Source organism: Pangasianodon hypophthalmus, chromosome 2 (genome assembly GCF_027358585.1).
Source record: "Pangasianodon hypophthalmus isolate fPanHyp1 chromosome 2, fPanHyp1.pri, whole genome shotgun sequence".
Lineage (NCBI taxonomy): Eukaryota > Metazoa > Chordata > Actinopteri > Siluriformes > Pangasiidae > Pangasianodon > Pangasianodon hypophthalmus.
Window position 1 is genome coordinate 9,010,535 of NC_069711.1, and position 24,814 is coordinate 9,035,348.

General features: G+C 38.6%; 2 protein-coding genes across 7 annotated transcripts; both read right to left on the reverse strand.

The window, feature by feature from the left end:
• Positions 1–9: 9 nt before the first annotated feature.
• Positions 10–9,426, reverse strand: si:ch211-161c3.6 (high mobility group AT-hook 2b). 4 transcript variants are annotated; one of them, XM_026912527.3, is made up of 8 exons: positions 4,453–9,426; positions 4,107–4,160; positions 3,803–3,821; positions 3,079–3,225; positions 2,919–3,002; positions 2,769–2,813; positions 2,472–2,504; positions 10–2,142 (listed from the first exon to the last, which is right to left on the reverse strand). In XM_026912527.3, the coding sequence occupies exons 4-8, from the start codon at positions 3,184–3,186 to the stop codon at positions 2,089–2,091; spliced, it is 324 nt and encodes a 107-aa protein (XP_026768328.1). In that variant the 5' UTR covers positions 3,187–3,225; positions 3,803–3,821; positions 4,107–4,160; positions 4,453–9,426; the 3' UTR covers positions 10–2,088. The 4 variants fall into 4 exon arrangements, with proteins under 4 accessions (XP_026768328.1, XP_053082968.1, XP_053082971.1 ...); XM_053226993.1 differs by having other exon boundaries at positions 4,107–9,426; XM_053226996.1 differs by having other exon boundaries at positions 3,803–9,426.
• Positions 9,427–9,888: 462 nt separating this feature from the next.
• On the reverse strand, positions 9,889–24,494 carry mst1 (macrophage stimulating 1). 3 transcript variants are annotated; one of them, XM_026932599.3, is made up of 18 exons: positions 24,334–24,494; positions 23,146–23,284; positions 20,111–20,226; positions 19,914–20,028; positions 19,645–19,781; positions 19,303–19,423; positions 18,864–18,982; positions 17,666–17,837; positions 17,101–17,231; positions 16,759–16,861; positions 15,259–15,395; positions 14,154–14,183; positions 13,915–14,029; positions 13,725–13,802; positions 13,459–13,608; positions 13,250–13,356; positions 12,982–13,121; positions 9,889–11,949 (listed from the first exon to the last, which is right to left on the reverse strand). In XM_026932599.3, exons 1-18 carry the CDS (start codon positions 24,386–24,388, stop codon positions 11,788–11,790), a joined length of 2,127 nt encoding a protein of 708 aa, XP_026788400.2. In that variant the 5' UTR covers positions 24,389–24,494; the 3' UTR covers positions 9,889–11,787. The 3 variants fall into 3 exon arrangements, with proteins under 3 accessions (XP_026788400.2, XP_026788318.2, XP_026788243.2); XM_026932517.3 differs by having other exon boundaries at positions 13,459–13,605; positions 14,154–14,186; XM_026932442.3 differs by having other exon boundaries at positions 14,154–14,186.
• Positions 24,495–24,814: the final 320 nt, after the last annotated feature.

Below are 24,814 nucleotides of genomic sequence, written 5' to 3' on the forward strand. Positions count from 1 at the left end.
GTGAAAAAATGAATGTTTGATCGTTTTTTATTGAATTTACTGAAATGTTTTATAAAGTCACAACTGCATGGTTTACTGGGATATTCATATTTTTTAAAATCATGACGTGGTCAACACAATACAAGGCATACACTTGTTTTAAGGCTCCATTATTCACTATTTGAGAAACGAGAACTATTAAAATGCATAAAATTGAGGTAAATAAAAATAAGTCACGGTTTGGCAGTATTCATGAGGCATTACCCTTTTAAACGTTTCATTCAGTGAAGATGTAAAAACATCAATTGACTCAACAGCAGATTAACACAGGCAAAAGTATGCACTTCTCCTGTTAACTGAGGTGTGTGATTAAAGAGAAATAAGGCAATGGATCATAAAAATCATCCTTCTGATGCATACGCTTTCAACACTGGCAGTAGAAACTATAGAACTAATGAGATGACGTATAAAACTGAGGCAAAGCATAAAATCTCAAGTTCTGAATGGTCTAATCCCTCTTGCTGAACATTTACCTTAGCTATCTTTATGAGGTATCACCTTTTTAAACCAATGTATGCAATATAAAAATGTAAATTCACTAAACAGTGTATGAAGGTATCTTGTATTTAGCAGACCAGACATCATACAATTCCAGTATTAATTCATGTAACAACATGGACATGCCTGGTGATCCTCAGGATCTGCCGCAACCCTGACCAGGATAAAGGGATTACTGAAGATGAACGAATGTAACAACATGGAGGATTCATGACACAGAAATAAGACATTATAAGTATTGTATATAAACAATGCCAATAAAAAAATCAGTACAGTTATCAAGATTTTTTTTTCTTAAAAAAATGCTTGTCATTCAAAAAGCACACCAAAGTGGAGGAAAAAAATTGAAAAGCGCAATAAAGTGTAGTATTCTAGAGACTGACCAATTAGAGAAATAGACATTAAAGAGAGAATAAAGAGGATTATGTATTTAACTACTGAGGCATTCTGACAATTGTTTACTGCATCATTAAACTGCACAACATTTCATTCACTGAAAAAAATGAAAACAGTACTTAAGTGGTAAACACTTTTTCTCCCTGTAACTTTTTTTTTCTTTTTTAGTTTCAAACTTTATCTCTGCTTTTGACAGACTGTGTCAAGTTTACACAGTCACACAGCAGAAAATGATCTAGTAATCTATCTGATATTGTAAACAAAAAAGACTTTTTTTTTCAAATAGTAAAATTCACTAGGTTTGACACATTTTCAAGTACAGCTAGACACTCAAGTGTAAACATTGAAATAAAAAAAATTGTTATAAATGTCAGGGACTGATCTTAGGAGAAATACACCATGACAGTTTCTGTCCAAGCTGTGTGCTTGGGTCTTTAAGCAAGACCCTTAATCGTCAACCAATCAGTTGTATCCCATCTCAATTGTAACTCGTTTGGATAAAAGTGTCAACCAAATGATTGCATGTAAATGTAGACAAATAACAGCTGAAAAATAAAATAGCTGGTGTTGTACCGATAAAATGAAATGGTATAGTAGTGACTCATTCAGTACCATATCATATATACTGTACTATAAGACTATGATGGCTGTAAGTAAAAGTGTTTTTCAATTCATACTGAAAGCACCTGTTAGATGTTGTTTTCTGTCAAGTCTGAGGTGTAGAAAAATCTGATGTAAGTGCCGGTCTATGGCTACATTTAGACAGATGGATGGGACACCCAAATCCAGTTTGCAATCCGAATCACTTTTTGGTAGATCATATTGTCATGTGCATATATAGCTGTATCTGTTTCACAAATGTTTAAATAAGTCCAAGTCTGGTATTACTTGATGCAGTTTAGAAGATATGTAATCAAAACCTAAGAGTATATACAATCCACAGTGCTCAACTCAGAGTTGTTCACCATTCACTAAGTGGTTTTTGGTATCTAATTATTAGGGGGAATGTTCTGTTTTTCTGATATTAGTGCTTTGGGAATTGGCAAGGACAGGCTCCATGTATTTTTTTGTCAAGTGATTGATAACACACCTACATGAGAACGCTGGATATAACTGTCTAAATGCAGCCTATTGCACACACTGGCGGCTCAGAGCCTAGGCGTTCTTGTGTGGTGATGGCAGGTGTGGCTGGTCCTCTTCTTCCTCAAGCTAAGAGTAGGAAAAAGCAAAGATACATTTGTGTGTGCGTGAGAAGGAACCATATGTCTCAGTGACACTGAGAGTTGCGACAGTTGGGAACAGGAAACAAAATGCTCAGTTTCCCTTAAAGCTACTGACTCATTCAACTCCTGTTGTAGTCTTCTGCATGTATGCCTATGAGTAAAAGGGGAGTTTTTGAACACTTTCAACTCATAACAGGATTTCAGTATGCGAGGAGCCATTAGTAACTCACTGTTCATATCAGTTGGTGCCCTAACAAAGCAAATTTATGTTTCATTGAAGTTGAAATGATGTGTCGTTATGAATATATCTCTCACCTCTTGCTCTTTTTGCTGCACTGCTTTTTGAGGCTGTAAATTAGAAAGAGCATGTAAAATAACTGTACTGTGAAGTTTATACATATTTTATATTTTTTAAAATGTGGAGTATACTCATACTCATAGTCCTAAAAATTGCACTACCAGTGCAGGGTTATAGGTTGTGTAATGCTGGGGTGAAGTTGTAAGATACTACATTTAAATATTTTTTTAAAAGTGTAATAATTGAATTGCACTGTTATTATGGTTATCATAGTGTGATTTTTTTTCAGTTATGTGTGAGTATGTGATGCTGACCCATTTCCTTGGTCGGCCTCGAGGTCTCTTTTCCTTTGGTGGTTCCTTTGAAAGAGAAAAAGATGAGGGGGAAAAAACATATACAAACAGCTCACCTTACTGACAGCATTTTAGTAGAATGATTTAGAAGAATGATTCAGTCTCTCTTACTTTGGGTGTACTACGGTTGGCCTTATTCTTACTCCCTTTGGGTCTTCCCCTTGGCCTTTTGGGAGCAGGAGGTTCAACAGGCTCCTGAAAGAACCAATGATTTTCAGTTCAGTGTTTAAAACCGTTCAGTGTCAGGGGTGTTTATGGGATGTCATAGTACCTGTTTTGGTTTGCGTGGTCTGCCTCTGCCTCGGCGAGGTGCCTCTGGAGCTTCAGTTGATGGTGTAGCAGCCGGTTCAGCTGTTGCTACACTTATCTCTTCTTCCATCCTGGCCAGACCTCACATAGACTCCACACACACTCTGTTCTGATGAGGTGTAAGTGGATGCAATTACATTAGGTTGAATAGATGACAAAAGACTTAAGAACATAGGAGGATCTTCATAACCACTGAAATACAAACTTATGTCCAAATCAGTAGGAAGTGAATAAGGATAAGTGGCATCCTAACCCACTCTAACATTTCTTAATTAGACCTGTCCATCATTCTGCCCACCACAGTCATGGAAAAAAAAATCCTGTCAAACACCTGACCTGACTTGTGTATGACAAGGAACCTATTACACTCTGTGAACATCTCAATCCCACATGCCCAGGAGTTAAATTGGCATTTAGACTGAGAAGGAGTCCTACTTCTTTCATGGGTGCAAATAATGTGGTAACTGTGTCATTGAATTTATTTGTTATTAGCCTATATTAGGTTCTTCACACTGACATCAGTGAAATGTGATTAAAACAAGTTTTCCATTACATAACCTTGTGCCATATATGCATTTTTTAAATAACTGGAATTTATATGCACTTTTAATTCTATATAAACAGCATATATAGGTGCATTGTGAAATCCACTGTTCAGTTAACACGTAAGTGTTGAATTCACTCACTGTGTTCATTTGTAACCAGCTGGATGAGGGTTGACAAACAACAACAACAACAAAAATAATTGGTTAAAAATGAAACCAAAATGAAACCTGCAATTTTGATAGAACATTATGATTTTCACTGAACATTAACCATATTAATCATTTATATGACAAAATTACTGTTAAACTGCATAAGAAGTGACATTGTTAGCAAATACTCTGATAAAAAAAATTATGTTTTTAAATTCTCTTTTATTTTGATAAACACAATTTTGATTTAACATGTATTTTTGATAAGTAAATTATTCATTGTTATTACTTCTACCTGTCCTCCTGCCGAAAACTGTGGTTGACGGTCGTAAAACGGAGGAAACGTTGCCTTGGTAACATAGTAATACAAAACAGTATTGATATTTAGAGGAAGAAAATACTGACATTATCTCACATTACCATACAGTGCTCTTTATCATTTTACTGCACACACACACACACACGCACACACACACATGCGCACACACAAAGTATGTAAAACTGTAACCTACAAGTCTGTTTAAATGGAAACCTCCATTGACAGTGGAGGAAACTAGCAGATATGTATATGGGTGTTTCTAACACGACCAGTCACCAGTATTATATTTGTAATTATATAATTATATGAGATGTTGATTTACCGCTGATGGAGGTCTACCGCTTGTTCTTGTTCTCCATGAAGTCGCTGTAATATCACACGTGTATGGCACTAAGAGTATCTGATACCTGGCTATGAACAGAGCTACACGTCAAAGAGAAACACCTCCCATTTCCCCCGTCTTCAGCCAGTCCTCAACCTGGAGCTTCACTATAACGTGTGTATAGTGAGATCATGGCAATACAAATACACTTTAGTCAAAGCTGACTTGAATGCCTTTGCATTTGGCCTGATTTGATTGGTTGATTTGACACATTGCCCTGATCCGGTACTTCACGGCGTAATTTTTGTCCGTTTCCTACTTTGACAAAGCAAAACCGACTAATACTAACATGACTAATAAACTAAAACTAATGAGTCACTGTACGCGAAAAGTAACTGCATCTGTAACTTACTGGTAATCAAGCTCTCTCTCTCTCTCTCTCTCTCTCTCTCTCTCTCACACACACACAAGTTTCTTTACTATAGGTCTAAGGACCTTCCACTGGCATAATTATTTAATGCACCTAGTTAATGCTATCTATCTATCTATCTATCTATCTATCTATCATTAAAGTTGCAGTGTTTGTCAAAAAAGAGGGGTTTTCCTCATGGGGAGCAGCCAAATGTCTCTATGATATCTGTCAAACTGTCCCTGCTGAAAAAAAAAACAAAAAAACAATAGAAACCCTCATAGAATTTGTAATGGTTTTAATGGGAATTGTATTTGTTTTTATTGGTTAACAGCTGACAGTTTGTAATGGGAGCCACACAGTGGCTTAGTGGTTAGCATGTTTGCCTTCTACCTCTGGGGTTGGGGGTTTGATTCCTGCCTCTGCCCTGTTTGCATGTTCTCCCCATGGTTTGGGGGTTTCCTCCCCCAGTCCAAAGACATGCATCATAAGCTGATTGGCATCTCCAAAGTGTGTGCCTGTGCCCTGTGATGGGTAGGTACCCTGTCCTAGGTGTAGGCACAGCATTAACTAAACAATTTTGCCAGTGGAAGGTCCTTGTGTGTGTGTGTGTGAGAGAGAGAGCTTGATTACCAGTAAGTTACAGTTGCAGTTACTTTTCGCATACAGTGACTCGATAGTTTTAGTTTGTTAGTCTGTGCCCTGAGTCACCTGGGATAGGCTCCAGACTCCCCTGCAACCCTGTGTATAATAAGCAGTACAGAGGATGGATGGATGGATTTGTAGTGGAAACTATCAGAATTTCTGTGATGGTTTCTATTGTTTTTTTTTTTCAGCAGGGGTCAGATATTCCCAACCTTGTGGGGACAGTTGGTCTCTCCACAAAAGTGATGTGGAGGTACCGATTCAGTGAACGGCTAACCTTGTCTTTAGTAACTGCTTTTTCCTGGTCAGGGTCACCGGCTCCTATCCCAGGAGCACCGGGTGCAAGTCAGGAACATATACCAGATAGGACACCAGTCCATCACAGGGCACCATGCACACACATCCACATACACCCAGGGGTAGTGTAGAGTCACCAATGTACCTACCAGTAAGTTTTTAGGAGGTAAGATGAAACTATAAAAACAAGAAAACTCCACAGACAGTTCCTGTTAAACAACTGCAAAAATACAGTATGTTTGTACACTCACCAACCAGTTTATTGGATCACCTGTACACCTGCTCAATCGAGCAATTGTCCAATCACCCAATCATGTGGCAGCAGTGCAATTCATAAAATCATTCAGGTACAGGTCAAGAGTTTCAGTAAATGTTCACATCAAACATCAGAATGGGGGAAAATGTGATCTCAGTGACTTTGACCATGGCATGGTTGTTGGTGCCAGATAGGCTGATTTGAGTATTTCAGAAACTGCCGATTTCACACATAACAGTCTCTAAAGTTACACTGAATGGTGCGAAAAATAAAAGCGAGCAGCAGTTCTGTGGGTAGAAATGCCTTGTTGATGAGAGAGATCAGAGGAGAATGGCCAGAATGGTTCAAGCTGACAGGAAGTCTATGATAACTCAAATAACCACTCTTTACAACCACACTGAGCAGAAAAACATCTCAGAATGAACAGCGTGATGAACCTTGAGGTGGATGGGCCACAACAGCAGAAGACCACATCAGGTTCTACTCCTGTCAGCAAAGAACAGGAATCTGAGGCTACAGTGGGCACAGGCTCAATGAAACTGAACAGTTGAAGATTGAAAAAACATTATCTGGTCTGATGAATCTTGATTTCTGCTGCAACATGCAGATGCTAGTGTAAGAATTTGAACAGCGTGAATCCTATACAGCAGGGGTTTTCAATCATATCCACAAAGGGCTGGTGTGGCTGCAGGCTTTTGTTCCAACCAAGAAGGAGTCACACCAGATTCCACTTGTTTAATCAGTTAATCTTTGTGTCCAATCAACTATCAAGTTATGCTTCCTTTTTGGCTGGAATAAAAGCCTGCAGCCAAACCAGCCCTTTGCGGATAAAATTGAAGACCCCTGCTATACAGCATCAATTTCCTAATAAATTGGCCACTAAGTGTATGTACAAACTGCTATTCAGGGTGTCCTGAATGAGTAACAATAACCAGTTTCCAGGAAGACGTGACCCCAGCCTTGTGCTCTTGTTTTCTTCACGCCCACACTTCCAAGATTGGTGGGTTTGCGGGGTTGAAGAAATTAATCCCTTTTTTGCAGATCACATTCTCTTCACAGAAAACATTTCCTCCCTCTTCTCAGAAAACATTTGCTTCTTTCGAGCTCAACACTATACTCTTATCGCTTGACCAAATTTGCTTGCCTTTTACTCATGTCTATAAGAGTACACATCCTCTTTTGGTCAGCTTCCATCGCACATGATTGTCAAATAAATATTGTCAGTCTGTCAATTTTGCTTAGCCTGCTAACCACCCATACTTGCTAACTTAACAAGAAATTTCAGACTACTCGCTTAGCTTTGCTGCATTGTTCACCGGCTGCCAAAAGTACCGACCTGTCTGTCACAGCTAGAGAGCTTTCTTAGCATCATGCAATCTAAAGCCTTAGCACTGAAGTTCTCTTAGATCCAGCAGTCCCGAGTCTGCACACCAACCTGCATTGCTCTCATTACAGCAAGGGATTCGCTCATTGCCTCTGCTGAGAGCATGAACTCTCTGCCTATAATATCAGCCCCACCATCTTCAAGCACATACAAGCTCGACAAGCTATAGCAGCTCCCAGGTGGGTGGCCCACCCAAGCCAGGGTGAGGGAGCAGGGGGCTAACATTGATTCTAATAGCCACCCAATGGCCCAAAGCACTATGCCTGGCATAGATAATTCTTCCCTCTGTGCTCAGACATGGGTGCTGCTATTATACATAGAGCTGTCTACTCAGTGCTCTGTGTCTGACATACTATGCTTTTTTACAAGACTTTATGTAAAATGTTAAATCCTTCTCCAACATTAAGGTCTACCCAGCAGGCCTTTATGCATACTACACTGGCTTCAACAATGCAGCATTGGATCAGCACCGCCTTGCCCACAGAATGCATGAAGGGAGCCCAATGTCCCTTACCAGTCACTAGGCAGCTTACCCCTACATGGGACCTCTCCTTGGTGCTGGAAGCATTATTGCAATAGCCTTTTGAGCCCATAGAGGGCATTTATTTAAGGCTACTGTCTTACAAGCCCTGCTCCTGCAAAAGGCTTTTCGTTGCTTGGACTCCAACTCATATGGGTAAATTTCTATTCAAAAGCTTTCACAATATCTTGTGGAATCATAACGCTAGAATAAGACTGTAAGGGCTTACAGGAGATTTGTTCAGCTGCAAGCTGGGCATCACCTCACATTTTTGGTAGGTACTACCAGATCAAGGTTACTAGTACCCTGGTAGCCCCTTCTGGGTATGGGCACCATACAACACCAAGCATTACATGTCATGTACCCCTCAGGTTTCTGGCCCACATAAGGGGTGAATGAAAGGTCAATTGGAGTCTGCATCTGTACTACCAGAGGAATGACTAACACAGCAACATCTCTACCATGAATCAGTCAAAAAAAAAAAAATCATATGTCTAATATTTGTACAACCAGAGCAGTGCCAAAACACAGCCACATCTCTACCATGACCTTGGTTCCTTGTTGCTTTCTTTGTTGATAAAACACCCTGGCAGCTCCTTCCATGAGCAGATCTGCTGTCCCAGTCAATGGTCAGACATTGTACCCACAGCAAGGTCGCCTGTGTCTGTGGATCTGGTGCCTCAGGCAGAATGTGTGTGAAACTGTCTTTCTGCTATTGATCACCAGCCAAGAGTATTGAGGAGTGACATGCTCTGGCAGTTAGCTCATCCTGCATGCAGTGGTGGCCGGAAAACTCTGGGTTTCTAGATTTCTGCCCAATGTCATATCACCCAACTTTGTCCATCAGTCAATTGATGTGTAGTCTTCAGTGAGGGTGAGTCTGTCTGCACAAGCTGGCTGTGCTCAGTACACACCCTGTGTAGTTATTTGGACTGGCAGGTGGCCATCCGGCTCCCTTGTCTAAGCAGAGGCTGGCCCAATGGACATCATCACCTTACCGGGCTGGAGTCCCTACTTTTACAAGCCACTCTGTGCGGACTGTCTCCTCCCCATGGCTCTTATGTAGTGGTCTAAAGTTTAGCATCCCACCTCCCAGTGGTGTGAGTAGGGCAGTCATCTCTTAGCACCTTTCAGGGGAACACAGAGGTGAAGTAGAACAATAAATATGCATGTAACTGGTGGATAACTCCTAGGGTTCTTTTTTGGTTTGGTGAGAAGGCTCTAGGGAATGATGGCTATATGATAGTGGTATTTATAGCAAATACTGCATCATGACTTGGTTGCAAGCTCTTGGTATGTGTGTGCACAAAGAGGTATTAAAAGGTGCTTCACACCACCCTTGGTGTTAACCACAGTTACATATGTAAGTAGTGTTATGTTACAAAACAAATACTGTTCTCAAATAAATATGAATGGTTAACATTTCAAGCATTTCAGAAATGTGGAGACAAAGGCTAAATTGCAGTCAATTAGCATCAGCTCTGCCAAACTGTCATTAATGATAAATGATTTCTAACCAAATTTTATGAGTGCATACATGGATGAATCATAGTCATATCCAATTGAACAACTTTCTTACTTTCTTATTTGGGTGTGGTAAATAGGAATATCTTCTCATCTACCTCCTCCAAACTTAAGTATGAAAAAAATACATGACACACCCCTTAAACAATGTCATCAACCTGCTATCTAAGCTCATTTTATTGGCTTTGAAGTGCAGATTTCATAAATAAAATTTAAGCTTGGCTGTTTGAGATTGAAAATCATAATACTGATTATAGTGGACATCCGTCATGCTAACACTTTATGAGGTGGTTTCAGCACAGTTATTTTACAATAAAACTCAATGTATAAAGAGAAATATTCACAAATTAACTATGTACCATGTTGCCAACAGTTGCATATGAAGTAAGAAAAACTAGATGTTGAAAAGTGAAGCTCTTTTATTGAGACTTTTGCAGTTGTTGCCACAACAAAAGCTACAAAGTGAAGTGTTCCTGATATTCTCAGGACTATGTTTAAAGGTTAACAAATAAAGGATAAATAGGCTTTGGCAAGTGAAAATCTACTTTACAGATGTATGTTTAGATAAGCAAATAAGCATGACTTAAGCATATACAGCCCCCTCCGAAAGTATTAGAACGACATAATCAATTCTTTTGTTTGTGCTGTACAATGAAGATATTTGGGTTTCAAAAAGATGAATATGAGACAATATATCAGAATTTCAGCTTTCATTTCTGGATATTTATATCTAGATGTGTTAAACAACTTATAACATGGCACCATTTGTTTGAACTCACCCATTTTTCAAGTGATCAATATTGGATCATATTGGATACATATGATTTTCAAGTGATCAGTATCGGAACATGATGCCCGATAGGTGTTTCCTGTTGCCCAGGTGTGCCCTGTTAGATTGATTGTTTAAACAATTAATAGCTCTGAATGTCTACTCTTGATTTGAGCCCTGGGTTTCGCCTGTGAAGATTGCATTTATTGTTAAAAAAGATAAACCAACACGAAGACCAGAGAGCTGTCTATGGGAGAAAAGCAAGCCATTCTGAAGCTGAGAAAAGAGGGAAAATTGATCAGAGCCATTGCACAAGCATTAGGCATAGCCAATACAACAATATGGAATCTCCTGAAAAAGAAAGAAACCACTGGTGTACTAACAATCAGACATTGAACAGGTTGGCCAAGGAAAACAACAGCAGTTGATGACAGAAACACCAAAATAACAGTCAGTGTCATCACCAACAAACTCCAAAGGGCAGGGGTGAAGGTATCACAATCCACTGTTTGAGAGTAGAAATACAGAGGCCATACCACAAGATGCAAACCACTCATCACCTGTAAGAATCATAAAGGCCAGATTGGAATTCGCAAAAGAAATACAGAGATGAGCGATTCTGGAACCAAGATTGACCTCTACCAAAGTGATGGAAAGGCCAAAGTGTGGAGAAGGAAAGGAGCTGTTCATGATCCAAAACATACAAGCTCACCAGTCAAGCACGGTGGAGGTAGTGTCATGGCTTGGGCTTGCATGGCTGCTTCTGGAATGGGCTCACTAATCTTTATTGATGATGTAACTCATGATGGTAGCAGCAGAATGAATTCAGAAGTCTACAGAAGCATTCTGTCTGCCAATTTACAGAGAAATGCATCCAATCTAATAGGGAGGAATTTCATCATGCAGTAAGACAAGGAGACTGAAGGGAAAAACCACCCAAAACAAACAACAACTGAAAGAAGCTGCAGCACAAACCTGGAAAAGCATCACAATAGAAGAATGCAACAGTTTGGTGATATCAGTGGGTCGCCTTGATGCAGTTATTGCTATAAACCAAATATTAATGTTATTTACTTTAAGACGATCTGTTCCAATATTTTTGCTCACCTAAAAATTGTGTAGTCTGCCACCAAAGGTAGCAGAACATCTAGATGTAAATATCAGGAAATGAAAGCTGAAAATCTGATCTATCCTCTCATATTCATCTTTTGACCTCAAATCCAAATGACTTCAGTGTATAGCAAAAATAAAGAATTGGCCTTGCTGTTCCAATACTTTGGGAGGGCACTGTATATAAGTACATTCATAAGCTTATTTTATAAAACATAAACTTAAGTATAACTTGTACAGCAGTCATTTAATCCTCCTCTAGTCATTTATTCTTGCTGAAGATTACTCTACTTACATTCATTTGTAATGAATAACAATCTAGAATTGATTTGACTTGAGCAAAGATCTGATATCTTTCCCCTGCTATCTGCAAATGCTTAAATTGAATAAATTGTTATACAGGGTGAGTGATTTCTGCCAGCTATGCCATCTCCATGACCTTCTTGATCCAGTCTACGTACATCGATACACGGATAAAGATGTTGGGTTGTCCTGGGTGCCCGCAGCGACGCATAGGGATAATGACTCCCTCTAAGACCCAGCAGTCACTGTTCTGACATGCCAGAGGGCCTCCATAGTCTTTCTGATTAAGAGAAAGTGAGAGCGAGAAAGAGAGAGACAGAGAGACACACACCATACACATCACTTACTCATTTCACAATCTTCATCACCGACTCTGAAAATGCAGAACTGCAAAAAAAACCATCCATCATGTCAGACAGATTCAGTGGAAATGAATGATGCAAGTTTCTATACAATAAGCCAAAGCTGAAAGAGTCCTTATTAAAGCAAAAAAACAATTCTAAGCAGATTTAAAGTATGCATTTTAAAATGTGTTTCTCTGAGCACAAGCTAATTCACTGACACTTAATATAACATGCAGTCCATCTCAGTTATAAGGCCAACAAAGAAGACCACTAGCCAGTAATGTTAGTGTATTCTGTACACTACACTACTCTGTACACTGTTAATGGATTCTATCTATTAGTGTGAGTATGATTTAAATAAAAACACATCCTGCCTCCTACATGTTGTCAACTGATTGTATGTTTTCCACAAACGAAATAATAAAGGAGAACATCCTGAGTCATTGTTCTTAATTATTTGTCACATTAAAGTGCCAAATGGTGTTCAAAACCACCTTTCTTTCCCCAAAGCAACTGCAGTATTAAATCTGATATTTTCTGCACAGTGTTTTTATCATTGTCACATTTGTGTTATGGAAAATTTTTTAGTTTATTTACACCAAAATTTTTTTACATTACTAATAGCTCAGATGTTCACTGACACTCTGTGTGCTCTCATAGCTGTATTACATGATATTATAATGTTAACTTTGTTTACAGCATAAAAATGGCAGTGAGATTTTCAAGCCTGAGGTTCAAGTCTTCGCTGCTCCAGTAATATTCTGTCGCGATTTCAAAATTACAGTTGTAATGTACTGTAAATCACAATTAAAAATAGAAACATGTATTTAGATGTATAATTTTTTTGCAGAATTTATCTTTAATGAGTCTTTTGTTTTGACGACCAGGTCTGGACCAGAGAGAAAAAAAAAAGTCAAGCGATTCAGTGAACAATTTTAGGGCACTATACACCAGATTAAAAAACTTACCTCACAAGCCCCTACTCCACCAAAAAAAGATGTAGTACACATTTCATTCTGCTTCACACGCCCTTTGAAGTATTTGTTACATTCGCTGTTGCTCTGCACTCGCATCTGAGCAACATTCAGCACTGTTTCATCCCCCGTTCCTAAAATAGATATAGAGATAAAGAAATGAGATAAAGAAAGAGAGTCGGCATCATAATAAAAAAGATTGAAGCTAAAAAATATACTTAAAAATCTAGGGAAGATCTGGAAAGATTGCATGGTGTTACACCTTTGGTCTCCCCCCAACCAGCAATCTCACAGGTGGTTCCCTCTGGAACAATGTAGCGCTCAGGGGGAAGACATATTTGTGACACACGCTCATTAAACTCTGCAGGACTAAGAGAAGAAACAGAGAAAGAAACGGAGAGGCATGTGAGAGAAGCACGTTCAGGATTAGTTTGTCCATTAGCTGTGAAAAGTCATAAGCCCGAACAGTACGTTTCTAGCTGTAGCAGGACTAGATGTGACTCCGAAGGCCCGCAAACGATTTTGTTTAGAGCAATAGACTGTGTGCCAGGTTCTCCTTCCTTTGGATCCCGGTACACGGTGCCCATGATCGCAGCATACCCTGTGAGGTCCACATAACTGCTAACACACACACATACATGAAGACATGCACACAAACATGCAAAGTCAGCAATAATCAGTGTGCTAATTACAAGTCTGATGTGTTGTGTTTCTGGAAAAAAATGGGCGACACTCACCATGAGGAGAAGCACTGCTTAGTGCTGATCACCCATTTTGAGTTCACCAGTGACCCTCCACAAAAATGCTTTCCTTTCCTGTCCAGAGAGAGAAAGAGAGCTGTCATTTAAACTGCTTAAACTGTAAAAGCAACCAGGAGAGAGAAGCAGATGAGAGGTTTTGCTGGACGGAATGAGGAAAGTAACAAACCTGTCTCTTAGGCTGACTGTCCATGGAGAATTTCCTGGTGTGCCACCAACAATCCTCAGCTTACTTCTCAACATACGGTCATCACGCTTCCCACATTCATTAAACTCTACAGGCTCTGTCCATATTTACACAAACACCACAACACACATACACAAAGGCATACACAAAGGGAGTGTTTTTTTTTTTCTTTTTACAAATATCCACACAACATCATAAAAGCCAGCGCATCAGTCACTTACCTGGTGGCATTATGATAGGTGGATCCTCCCCTGCTGCACAGAAAGAGAAGGACATGAATCAGTAAAATATTGAACATTAAATGTCAATATGAGGCATTTTAGCATGTGATCCTGTGTGAAAGATTTAGTTACTCTCCTGCTAATTCTGAACCATTACTGATCATACCAGATTTATTTATTTAAAGTCACTGCTAAATGGAAAAATCATGCTATATACTGTATGTCCTGAGCCAGAACACAAAATACTACTACATTTTTACAGCCCTGTAATATATTATATAATAGAATGGTTAGTATATCAGTGAAAACCTATTATTGTCTGATATTTTTAATTGTGTTATGGAAAAACAAGCCTGTTAAGTAAGCATGCTTTCTCTGTATTGTCTTAATACTTGCAGCTGGTCAGATAAGGATGCATTTTTAGCCCATTCTGGCTGGAAATGACAGTTTTTTTTAAACAGAGAAAAACACGTTGAAATTAATTGACAGCTAATGCTAGCTGAATAACTTTATGATGACATGAAAGGACATAGCATTGCTAGAGGACTGAATTATTGAGTTAAAACACACGCTTCCACAGCAGGTGAATACAAGTACATAGATATTATTTCATCAGATCCTAAGCAAGTCGCATTATTGTGGCATTGCCACATGTCCAGGGATGTCATTACACAGGGTATAATGATTCTGGCTACCCAGAGCCTCTAGATAGAGAGGGATCTCAAGGGGCTCGGACTAAAAACTACAAAAGTTTTCAAGAAATGGGAAGGTGGTCCACAGAGACTGCTCTTGCACAGATGTACAGATTTTTCTACAAACTGTCTACATTTGATGATTTTTATATACAATTGGCATAGCTAATGTTTGTATTATATTACCATATAATATTAACAATAGTGCATTGTTCTTAATCCCAAAGCAGCCGCACATGAGCTTTTTAAGCATTTAAATGGACTGAATTTAGCAAGCTGGTTTAATAGACTCTAGATAAGATGAGAAGGCTATAAAAAAAGGCCACATTATGAGACAGATGGGAGCATAGCAAAGACTCGAAAATGAGTTAATGATAGACAAAAAGAAAAATAAAATCAAGTCTTTTTTTTACCACACTGCTTGATTGCACAGTAATCAAATTCAGTTTTGGGGTCGGCAGTGTAGCACCAGGGTCCGTGCAGATCTCCGTCTGGGTTCCTGCAGTAGTTCTCTGTCAGGTTGGCCTCTGGGTGTGTCTTTGGGTTAATCCTGCATCCATACAGTAAGAATACAATCCACACAGACAAAAGCAGCAAGAAGTCATACCTCAGCCAGTTTCAATGGAGCAGAACAGAGCAGAACAGAGACTTCAGAATAGAGCTAACATTATTTTTTCCTGTGCTCATTTACATAGATATTTATAATTAAATTTGCCTGACTTACTAAATGCTAAGCTATAATCATGTGCCATACCAAATATTTAAGGACTGGTGTGTCTTTACTTGCTCTTCAGACATCTCTACATTTCAAATTGATTCCATATAAATACAGATTAGATTAAATAATAAATAAATTCTACATTAGAATAACATTATATCAGTACACTCAGTGTCAATATCACTGGTTCTTACTTGCTGATTTATATTTGTAAAATCTGCACAATGAGTTCAAGTGAACTTGAGGAATTTAAAAATAAAAAAATCTTGAAATGACTTGAAATGAAATCCTGGACTATGTATCAACTGTTTAGAAACTGACTATGAGCATCTGGAAAACTGTCAGCTTTGCTACATGCGTATATCTAATATATTACCTGTGTTTCTGCTGCATAGAGTATTCTTTTTATTATGACAGAAAAGTTTTAGGCAGAATTTATGATCAATGTTTAATTACTACAGGACCCAGCTTGCATTATGCAAACATGATTCCAAAGTGATTAGGAATTACCACAGCGGTCAATCAGGCATTAGTGGTAGACATATAGCACTGTTAGACTTTACAATGACTTTGAAAAATGTGATGTGGAAATTCAGCTGAAGAATGTCAGCACAGTGCATGGTCCAAAAAAATAAATAAAAAATAAAACCTGACATAGGGCAAAAGCTAATGGGGTTCTATTTTATAATTTCCCAAAAGAATATGTAGAATATGTAGAACTCAAATCAGGGCTAGCATGTGATATCTTTTGACCTGTTGTCTCCAATGTGGCTATGTGCACAAATCTATATCTGCATACAAACAAATCATGCAGTTTAATTGGGGCCAAACATTCTTAATATGATACGTTTATACACAAATTTATGCATGTGTCTGTTTTGGAGTCTTCGGAATTAGACAGTTATTAGGAAAAAAATAATAACACAATCAAAGCTGTTGTGGTCTTTCAAAATGTATACATAAATGATGATTAATACACATATGTACAGTATATTGTCCATTATGTACAATGTACTGTAGATAATCAGCAGGCGTTTTTCCAGTGTTATAAGGAAAGCTCACTCTTGAGACAGTGCCACTTCTGTAAGAGCAGAGTATGCTTGTTTACATGAGATGGTTAGATTTTTGCCCCAGTGGCCTTTTAATTTGGTCTTGGTGAATGAGTGAGTTAATGGTTTTGTGTTGTTGGTCTTACTTAGTTTTATGTGGTGTATTTACACTCCAGTTCTGACAGAGGATGCCCTTCCGAGTTTTGCGGACAGTACCTCTGTAGTTTTTTCCATTTCCGTTATAGCAATCTGGAAAAAAGTATACATATATTATTCAATGTCCATGCATATTTGTCAATGAACAGCACTACGGTATTGCTGAATATGACATAAAAATGGCAAAACCTTAAAGGAGCACTTCACTCAAAAAGCTAACTCCTGATTAGGTAACTGGTTCCTGCTAACTTTTATTCACTATAAAACACACCACACATTTTTGGTTAAGTATTTCTTTAACATCCACCAGGGGGCTATAGTTGATACAACACCTTCAGCCTCAATGTCATCAGCACAGCGTTTGATCTGTAGACAGAGGGCCGTCCTCATCTCAGGCCTTGATGTGAAGCACCAGGGAGCCTCAGAACCATCTGGATTACGACAGTAGTTCTCTTCCAGTCCCCTGACACAAGACAAATAGCCAGGACGGGAAATGCTCTTAACTGAGGAAGTTTCTCAGAACATTAGTATTTAAGTCCAACATTCTCAAATACAATACATATGGCCTGATTTGTAGTTAGAGTTTTCATACTACTGCACCAGATGTTTTTTTCTAATATCCTATATCCAATCTCTTATACTCTGATACCGAACCTTAATCTACGACTGAGTGTGTAGCCTTTGATGGTTTTAACCCTTATTCTTATTTGTGAGTGATAAGACATGGAAGGAATATCATCAAAGCTGATTACTTTAGAGTAATCTGGACCTTCCCATGATCTGTGTGTTATATAGTTATGATAGTGTAACGTTGTTAAATCTCTTTTTCAGCACTGTTCCATTTTCCAACATTAGAAAATGGAAAACTGAGGGACTCACATTTAGCCCTTCACTTACTTGCACTCATAAGTGTGGGGGTAAAATGGGTGCTCATGGGGGGACTGTGCGTCCCAGCGCTGACACGGGATGCCTGAAGTCGTCTCGTTCACTTTGCCTCTGTAATCCTCCCCACGGCCTCGGAAACAGTTCGTCGTGTAGCTGGAGCGAGAACGCCGCTTCGGAGTCTCCGCTAGAGAAGTAAATTGGGACAGCGTGAGAGAGCAAGAGAAAAAGAAAGAGAGAGAGAGAGGGCCAAATAGTAATCCACTATGAGGTATATACAACAAGGAAATGAAGTCACTGAAATATGCAGGAAAGCGTTGAATGAGACAAAAAGAGAGAAAAGTGATAGATACTTTCACAAAATTGTGGACCTACACTGAGTGTACTGAAATGCAGGGCAATTAACAATCATCTGCTGACTGGGTTCCGAAAAATGCAATAGGAAAAGCTTGTGGTTTTTGAGAGATGCCTTTTACTCTCTAAAGGATCCCTTTTGGACACTTTCTCAGGGCTCTCAGAATCATCCTCATCTTCCTCTTTATGGCACCCCATAAGGGAGTACTAAACCTAGTAAACTAAGCCCGGTTAAGTTATCCTGGTCAAGGTCGCAGTGGATCCAGAGTCTATCCCAGTAACACTTGAGACAAGGCAAGGAATTAACCCCGGATGGGACACTAGTCCATCACAGGACACCATACAGTCTCACATTCACACCTAGGGTCATTTTAGTGTAGCCGATCCCCCTGCTAGCATGTTTTTGGACAGTGGGAGAAAACTGAAGAAGCTGGAGGAAACCCACACAAACACAGGGACATGTGGAACATGTGAAACTCCAAACAGACAGTTAATAGACAATTAAAGCTCAGACTCGAACCCAGGTCCCTGGAGCTGTGAAGTGTCAATGCTACCCACTGCCTCACTGTGCTACCCCTAAGTGGTTTAATTTTTAAATTAATTCAATTTTTTTAATTTTATTACATTTGAATTTAATTAATTTTAGTTTTGAGTGATTAAAAAGCTTTATGACTCCAATAAATAGCCAGAATATTGTATATATTCAAATAATGTGCCTAATATTTAATTATGTTCATAAAATAAATCTGTACTGAGGGGGTCTGTGGAATTATGTCTGTGGAAGAATTTGGATTTGTGCAATAGCTGAAGTTCTGTGAACTTCAACACTGAAATTTGTTGGGGTTGTGTTAAGACTCACAGCACTTGCGGATGTCACAGCGCTCTCTCTCCACCTCCGGGTCAGTGGTGTAACACCAGGGCACGGGGGAGGCGTCAGGGTTCCGGCAGTAATTATCATCCAGGCTCTTATCAGGGTATCTGGAGTCCAAGAAGGATCATGATCTCATATTTCAATGCACTGTTATCTGAATATACTATGGTTATCCATTAAGTATATTGCATATTAATATACCATTGCAATATAATACTAAATGATGTATGCAGATGTACATTAGGAGACTGCTAACAAGAGATTACTACAAATGAACCAGAAGCAAAGTGGAGATTAGGGAAGTAAATTTAAGGTGTAGTGTTTAGGTGCAGGTGAAAGATGGCTAAACCTAAAAACCTGACCAGTGTGAAGTAAAAAGGGTGTCGAACACAGTATGTAGATGTGTGACGTGTGTAATGTTATATACTTTTCTGGTTGATAGATGTGTTGATGTGGATATTGCTGGTCCCATCTCTGGCATTCTTTTCCACTCACTGTGCGATCAACCTGACCCCTGTAGTCCTCTCCGTTACAGGTGATACACACCTCTAGAAGACACACACATATCCACACGTGCTATACTTCGGGAAAAATGGCACTGCAGCAGTGTAAATCTGATAACATGATAGAAGCACACTATTTACACACTATTTACTTCAATAATGAAATCATTTTACAGTGAATAACGCACACTGGAAAGCTCCATGTGTTTTACCACTTTTCTAGCTTTTTCTAACTTAATTGCATGACTGTGAATTGCGGACTGTACCGTCTTTACACTGGGGGATATTACAACTCTCGTATCTGCGCTCAGGGTCTGTGGTGTAGCACCAGGGTCCAATGTTGTCCCCATCTGGATTACGACAGTAATTTAGCTCCAGGCCATTAGAGGAAGAAGGAGTGTATCTGTTTCCAAAAGTATTAACTCATCATCCACAGTGTAGAAAATTGTACACAGACATTAAACATTCTCACATTAAATTGTACTTATAACTTGCAATCATTTTATCTCAGTACTTTTTAGTTCTGTTTTCCTACCTGTGATCATGAGGAAACTTTGACCACCATTGTTGACACGTCCGCCCAGTCTTGGTCTTAGATACGTCTCCCCGATAGTCCTCGCCATTACCAATAATGCACTTCCTGACATAAACTGCGCAGCAAAAGCACACATCAATGGCACAGGAAAGCTGTTAACTCTGACTAGCGTTAAATCATTAGGCAGCACAGCTCACCTTTCATCTCATACAGGTCACAGTTGACGTTCCTCTTTACCTCTGCTTTGTCCGTGTTGCCCACCCAGGGCAAGTGCTTACACATTAGAGATGGACGAAAAACATAGTTGAAAGCCCTTGAAATCAAAACAAAAAAACATATTTGTATGTGTTCAATGTTTGGCATGCCCAATAGCTTCTAGCTGAAACAAGAGAATGTAATTCTATTTTACGGTTTATATAAAAAGTATAAATGTGGATATTCCTGCAACAACATTATAGCCTTATCATAAGATACCATGGTTTAACAAGAATGAGGGGAAAATTCACACAAATAATAATGTATTTAGAATGTATACCAGAATTCAGTGGGAGATTCTTACTACACTGAAATTTGTATCACATAATTACGTCATACATTGTTGGATTTTCAGTCACAGAAAAAAATGTGGTAGAAAAACATAGCGGAATGTAACAAGCTAATAGTACATCTCTGTGTTTACATACTTACTGAAAGATCAAAACATAATCCTCATTAAAACTACTCAAGTTCAGTTAAAATTTTTAAAAAAGCCACTGCTACTCGATGTACAGTATTTTACAAAAAACTGAGACAGAGATGGATCATATTTAGAACTGAATTGCTGAACGAGAGATGTGCCACCACTTTTCATTACTGATTCCTCCTCCTTACATTCTTGCTGTTTATTTTCAGAGATTCTGCCTTATATCATTCATATTTTTTAGGCTATCAATATCTTGGCTGTTCATATGAGTATGTTTTTCAGTCTGTGATCCTACAGTAATGATGTCACACTTACATACACATGTCTCCAAGGCAATACAGCATGTCTAAATGAATATACTGGCATTTTTTTTTCAGATTCTACATAATTTTTATGTTAATTATGCAAATGTGGAAGTGTTACATTCAAAGAAAACTCGCTTGGCTGTAACTGATACCCTGTAGGCAGTGAGCTCAGCAGCCACTGATATGATGTCAATCTCGAGTGCTTCAGTTGCAGAGGGCAAACCCAACTCCAACCTGACATGAACCACGTTTTTTCAGAAACGATGTGAGATCCCCCAGCACCTAAAGTTAGCCTTCGGCCTCATGTGTTTAGTTAGTTTCTGACAAGATTAGATTGTATAATGCTTTCTGGGCCTGTGAGCCAAAGACCTATCCAGGTACTAGCGGTGAGAATTTGAGAAGATGGTGCACTCATCTGCCACTGCAGGCAGTTTGTGTGCCCCTTTATCAAGCTGCAGCTTCAATGCACTCTTGAACACATAAAAAAACTGGCATATTATGGAATATCACAGTCAATTGCTTCGGCGGATGTACTCCTAAATTTGATTAAGCATTTGATCAGCTGTGTCATGTGGATAATTCAGCTTTAGCTTTTATTAAGGCAGCCTTAATACCAGCCTTTAGCGCATTCACTGCTGTGGCTGAGGCGCTCTGTTGCATTAAACTCTGATATTCAGAATGCTGAATGGTGGCCTATCAGCACTCTCTGCCAAGGTGGGCTCATTACTCAAGTTTAGAGAATGAAACACAGCAACTAAAAGTGCATCAGGGTCTGTCTCCATAGGCAGCTGTAGTAAGCTGCTTTTAGCTCTGCACTTCATTATGCTGTTGCATTGTCCCTAAAACTGGGCTGAGTAGCATGTTCCTGCCATAAAAATGTAGCATAAGAGTTTATTTTTTTCCCTAGAGAGCCCTGCATGTGTGTTTGCTGCTCACTTCACTCCCTGCTGCAACAATGCAGTGTCAGAGGAAGGTAATATAGAGGAATAGGCAGCATTCCCATAGCCTGCATGATTTGCATTGGTATTGGCCTAAGTGCTTGTTTAAGATGCTCCAATCCCAAATAGTTTGGGTATTGATCATGTCCATCATCCAATTCCATCAGGGACTGGCAGAACAAACAGCTCGCCATCTTGCCCTGAATACTAGAATTTGGGAAAGTTATGAAATTATGCACTTATAAAATTATGAGATTTGTTACTCTTCTTACACAACTGCCGGAAGTGTAGCAATGAACGGTCATGAAATGATGACTTTGCTACTGGTACCCTACAACGAAACTAGCACATGAATGTAAGGAAGTAGTACATACATTTCCTTATATACACAAGGTAGCAAATGCAAGTTGTTAGAGACTATCTATAATCACAGATTGTCACGTCAACGCTAGTACCTGCTCTAAAAAACTCTATTCCCCAAGATTCTCTGCCAGACTCCATGTCAACTGACTCACAGTGTACTGTACCTGTCCTCATTCCCAGTCACCAGACTTCTAATCAAGAATTGCAGTTTGCAATTTCACAGACCCTCTGTAATAACCCAGACTCACAAACAGTCAGTGAATGTCTCACGGACATTACTCTCTGCAAAGTTACTGAACCTTTCTCACTGCTCATCCGATTCTCTGGTTTTGTGCCTAGTTTTTTTTTTTTAGTTTTCTCCTTGCTTAGTCTCGGCTAGTTTATGCTCATTTATCTGTGACACAGATTATTTTGATTTTTTCACCATTAACATCTTTAAACATACGTAATTTAACCAATTGTGAAATCCAATAAACTTAATATCTTGATGGTATAAAATTAATTTCTTTATCCTATTTAATCCCAAGGGTACGCAAACTTTTGATGTGTTTGATATACAGAATTGCTTGCTTATACTTATTAAAATGTAAAAAAAATATATTATTTGATTGGATTTACTTACTCTTCCCTTTAATAATTTATTTTTCAATGTAATATTTCAAATGTAAGATTTAATTATATTTAATTATTAATTCAATAAATAATTTAATTATTTTATTTTATTAATTTAATTATTGATTTATTTGATCCATATGTCCCACACAATGCAGCTAATACAAGTCAGATCAATTTTTTATTCTTTTTCCATCATAGTACTGTTAAATATAGTTAATTTAACACTTAAGTGATGTATATGCGTATGACTCCAGTAATTATTAGTCACTGGTTGAAATACAAAATAAGCGTGATTTGAGAAATAGATTGAGATTGTGGGATTGTGGGACCTGCAGTCGAGACTCTCTGAGCAGCGTCTGGCACACTCCTCCAGTGTGATGCCGGGAAGCGAAGGGACATGGCCAGTTTTAAACGGTACCAGCTCTCTTCCCTCAGAACGCTGGAAATCATTCAGCGCACTACGGTGCACTGTTAATACACACCCACACACACACACACACACACACACACACACACATACAGAGATTCAGAACATATATTTTCTATAAAACACAATCCAGAATTATGACAACTTGCTACAGCAAAAAACGATAGTAGATAGCTACCTGCAGAACAATATGAGCTGAATAGAATAACTGTTCATTTCATTTTGATTTCATCATCATTCACTGCTTAAAAGTCAGGGTAAAATAAATTGATTAAAAATAAGCAGTGATTGAAAATAAATGATTAAACAATTAATCAGTAACATGTTAAATGTACCTAAAAATAGACAAAACAGAATTATTTATATATTCATTCATTCATTCATTCATTCACTTATGATTTTCATGTATAAGGCCACAACACTGACTGAAACCTCAAACCATTTTCACAAATCATATTTACTGTATTTGCTGTAATTTCCCACTAATTCTTAATTTTTACTAATCATGAGCTGAAACACTCACATTTACAAAAACAAACACAAAACTGTGATTGTGGAATTTTACTAGTTAATAGTCATCTACAAGGCATTTACCTGTAACACTGCATGCTAAATGTCACTGCTTTGAAAACTGTGTTAACCTGCTAGTTAAAATGAACTCAAAATACATTTCAATCAGCTCAGGATTTGATTATTACTAGGCCTCATCATTCTACAGTGTACTGGGATTCCCTGTGACAGAATGGCTGGAGATATCATCCACACAAGTGGGCTTAGATACACACAACCTTTGGATCTGCAAACTTCACTTTGTAACTGACCAGTGCCAGGACATCATGTAGTAAACACACACACACACAAACTTTTCAGTAAATGATATATCATATCATCATATTTCCTGATTGTTTGTCCAACACACTTAACATAAATCACAACAAGGAAACTTCTTCTAGCTGAATATACTCAGGTTTAAGGTTTAAAGCATCTGCTCATTAATTAAAGAACAAAATCCAAAGTAGATTCTGAAAGTTGAGTTTAACATTGAACTGTAAAGAACTACTATAATTAAAAAAAAGAAAAAAGTACTTACCTTGAACGGCATCGCTGAAAAACGCCAGAATTAGGAAAAACATAAACACACTCATGATTTATGGATCAGTTTTCGTGTCTCTGGAAGCGGATCGGTGGGACTTTGGTTAGTGCGAATTTATCATGAGGGTGGTGTGTGCGCGCGCCGGGATGGGGGTGGGGGTCTGCGTGTGTGTGTGTGTGTGTGTGTGTGTGTGTGTGTGTGCATAAGCACCTCCTACTTTATGGAATATATAAGTATTGTTCCTCTAGAGAAACATTATGAATCAAAGTAATACATTGGCCTATTGTTATATTGATCCCCAGCATTTAGCTGTTGTAAATGTATATATTTTATTTTGAGTTGCTTTATGGTTGGGTTTATGCATTAGAATGAACTCTGGTCATAATGTTGAAGCTCTTGGGTAAAGATTCAGGCTTGTTGAGAATTCAGACGGATGCAGATGAATTAGGATCATAGAATGTATAATACATACATACAC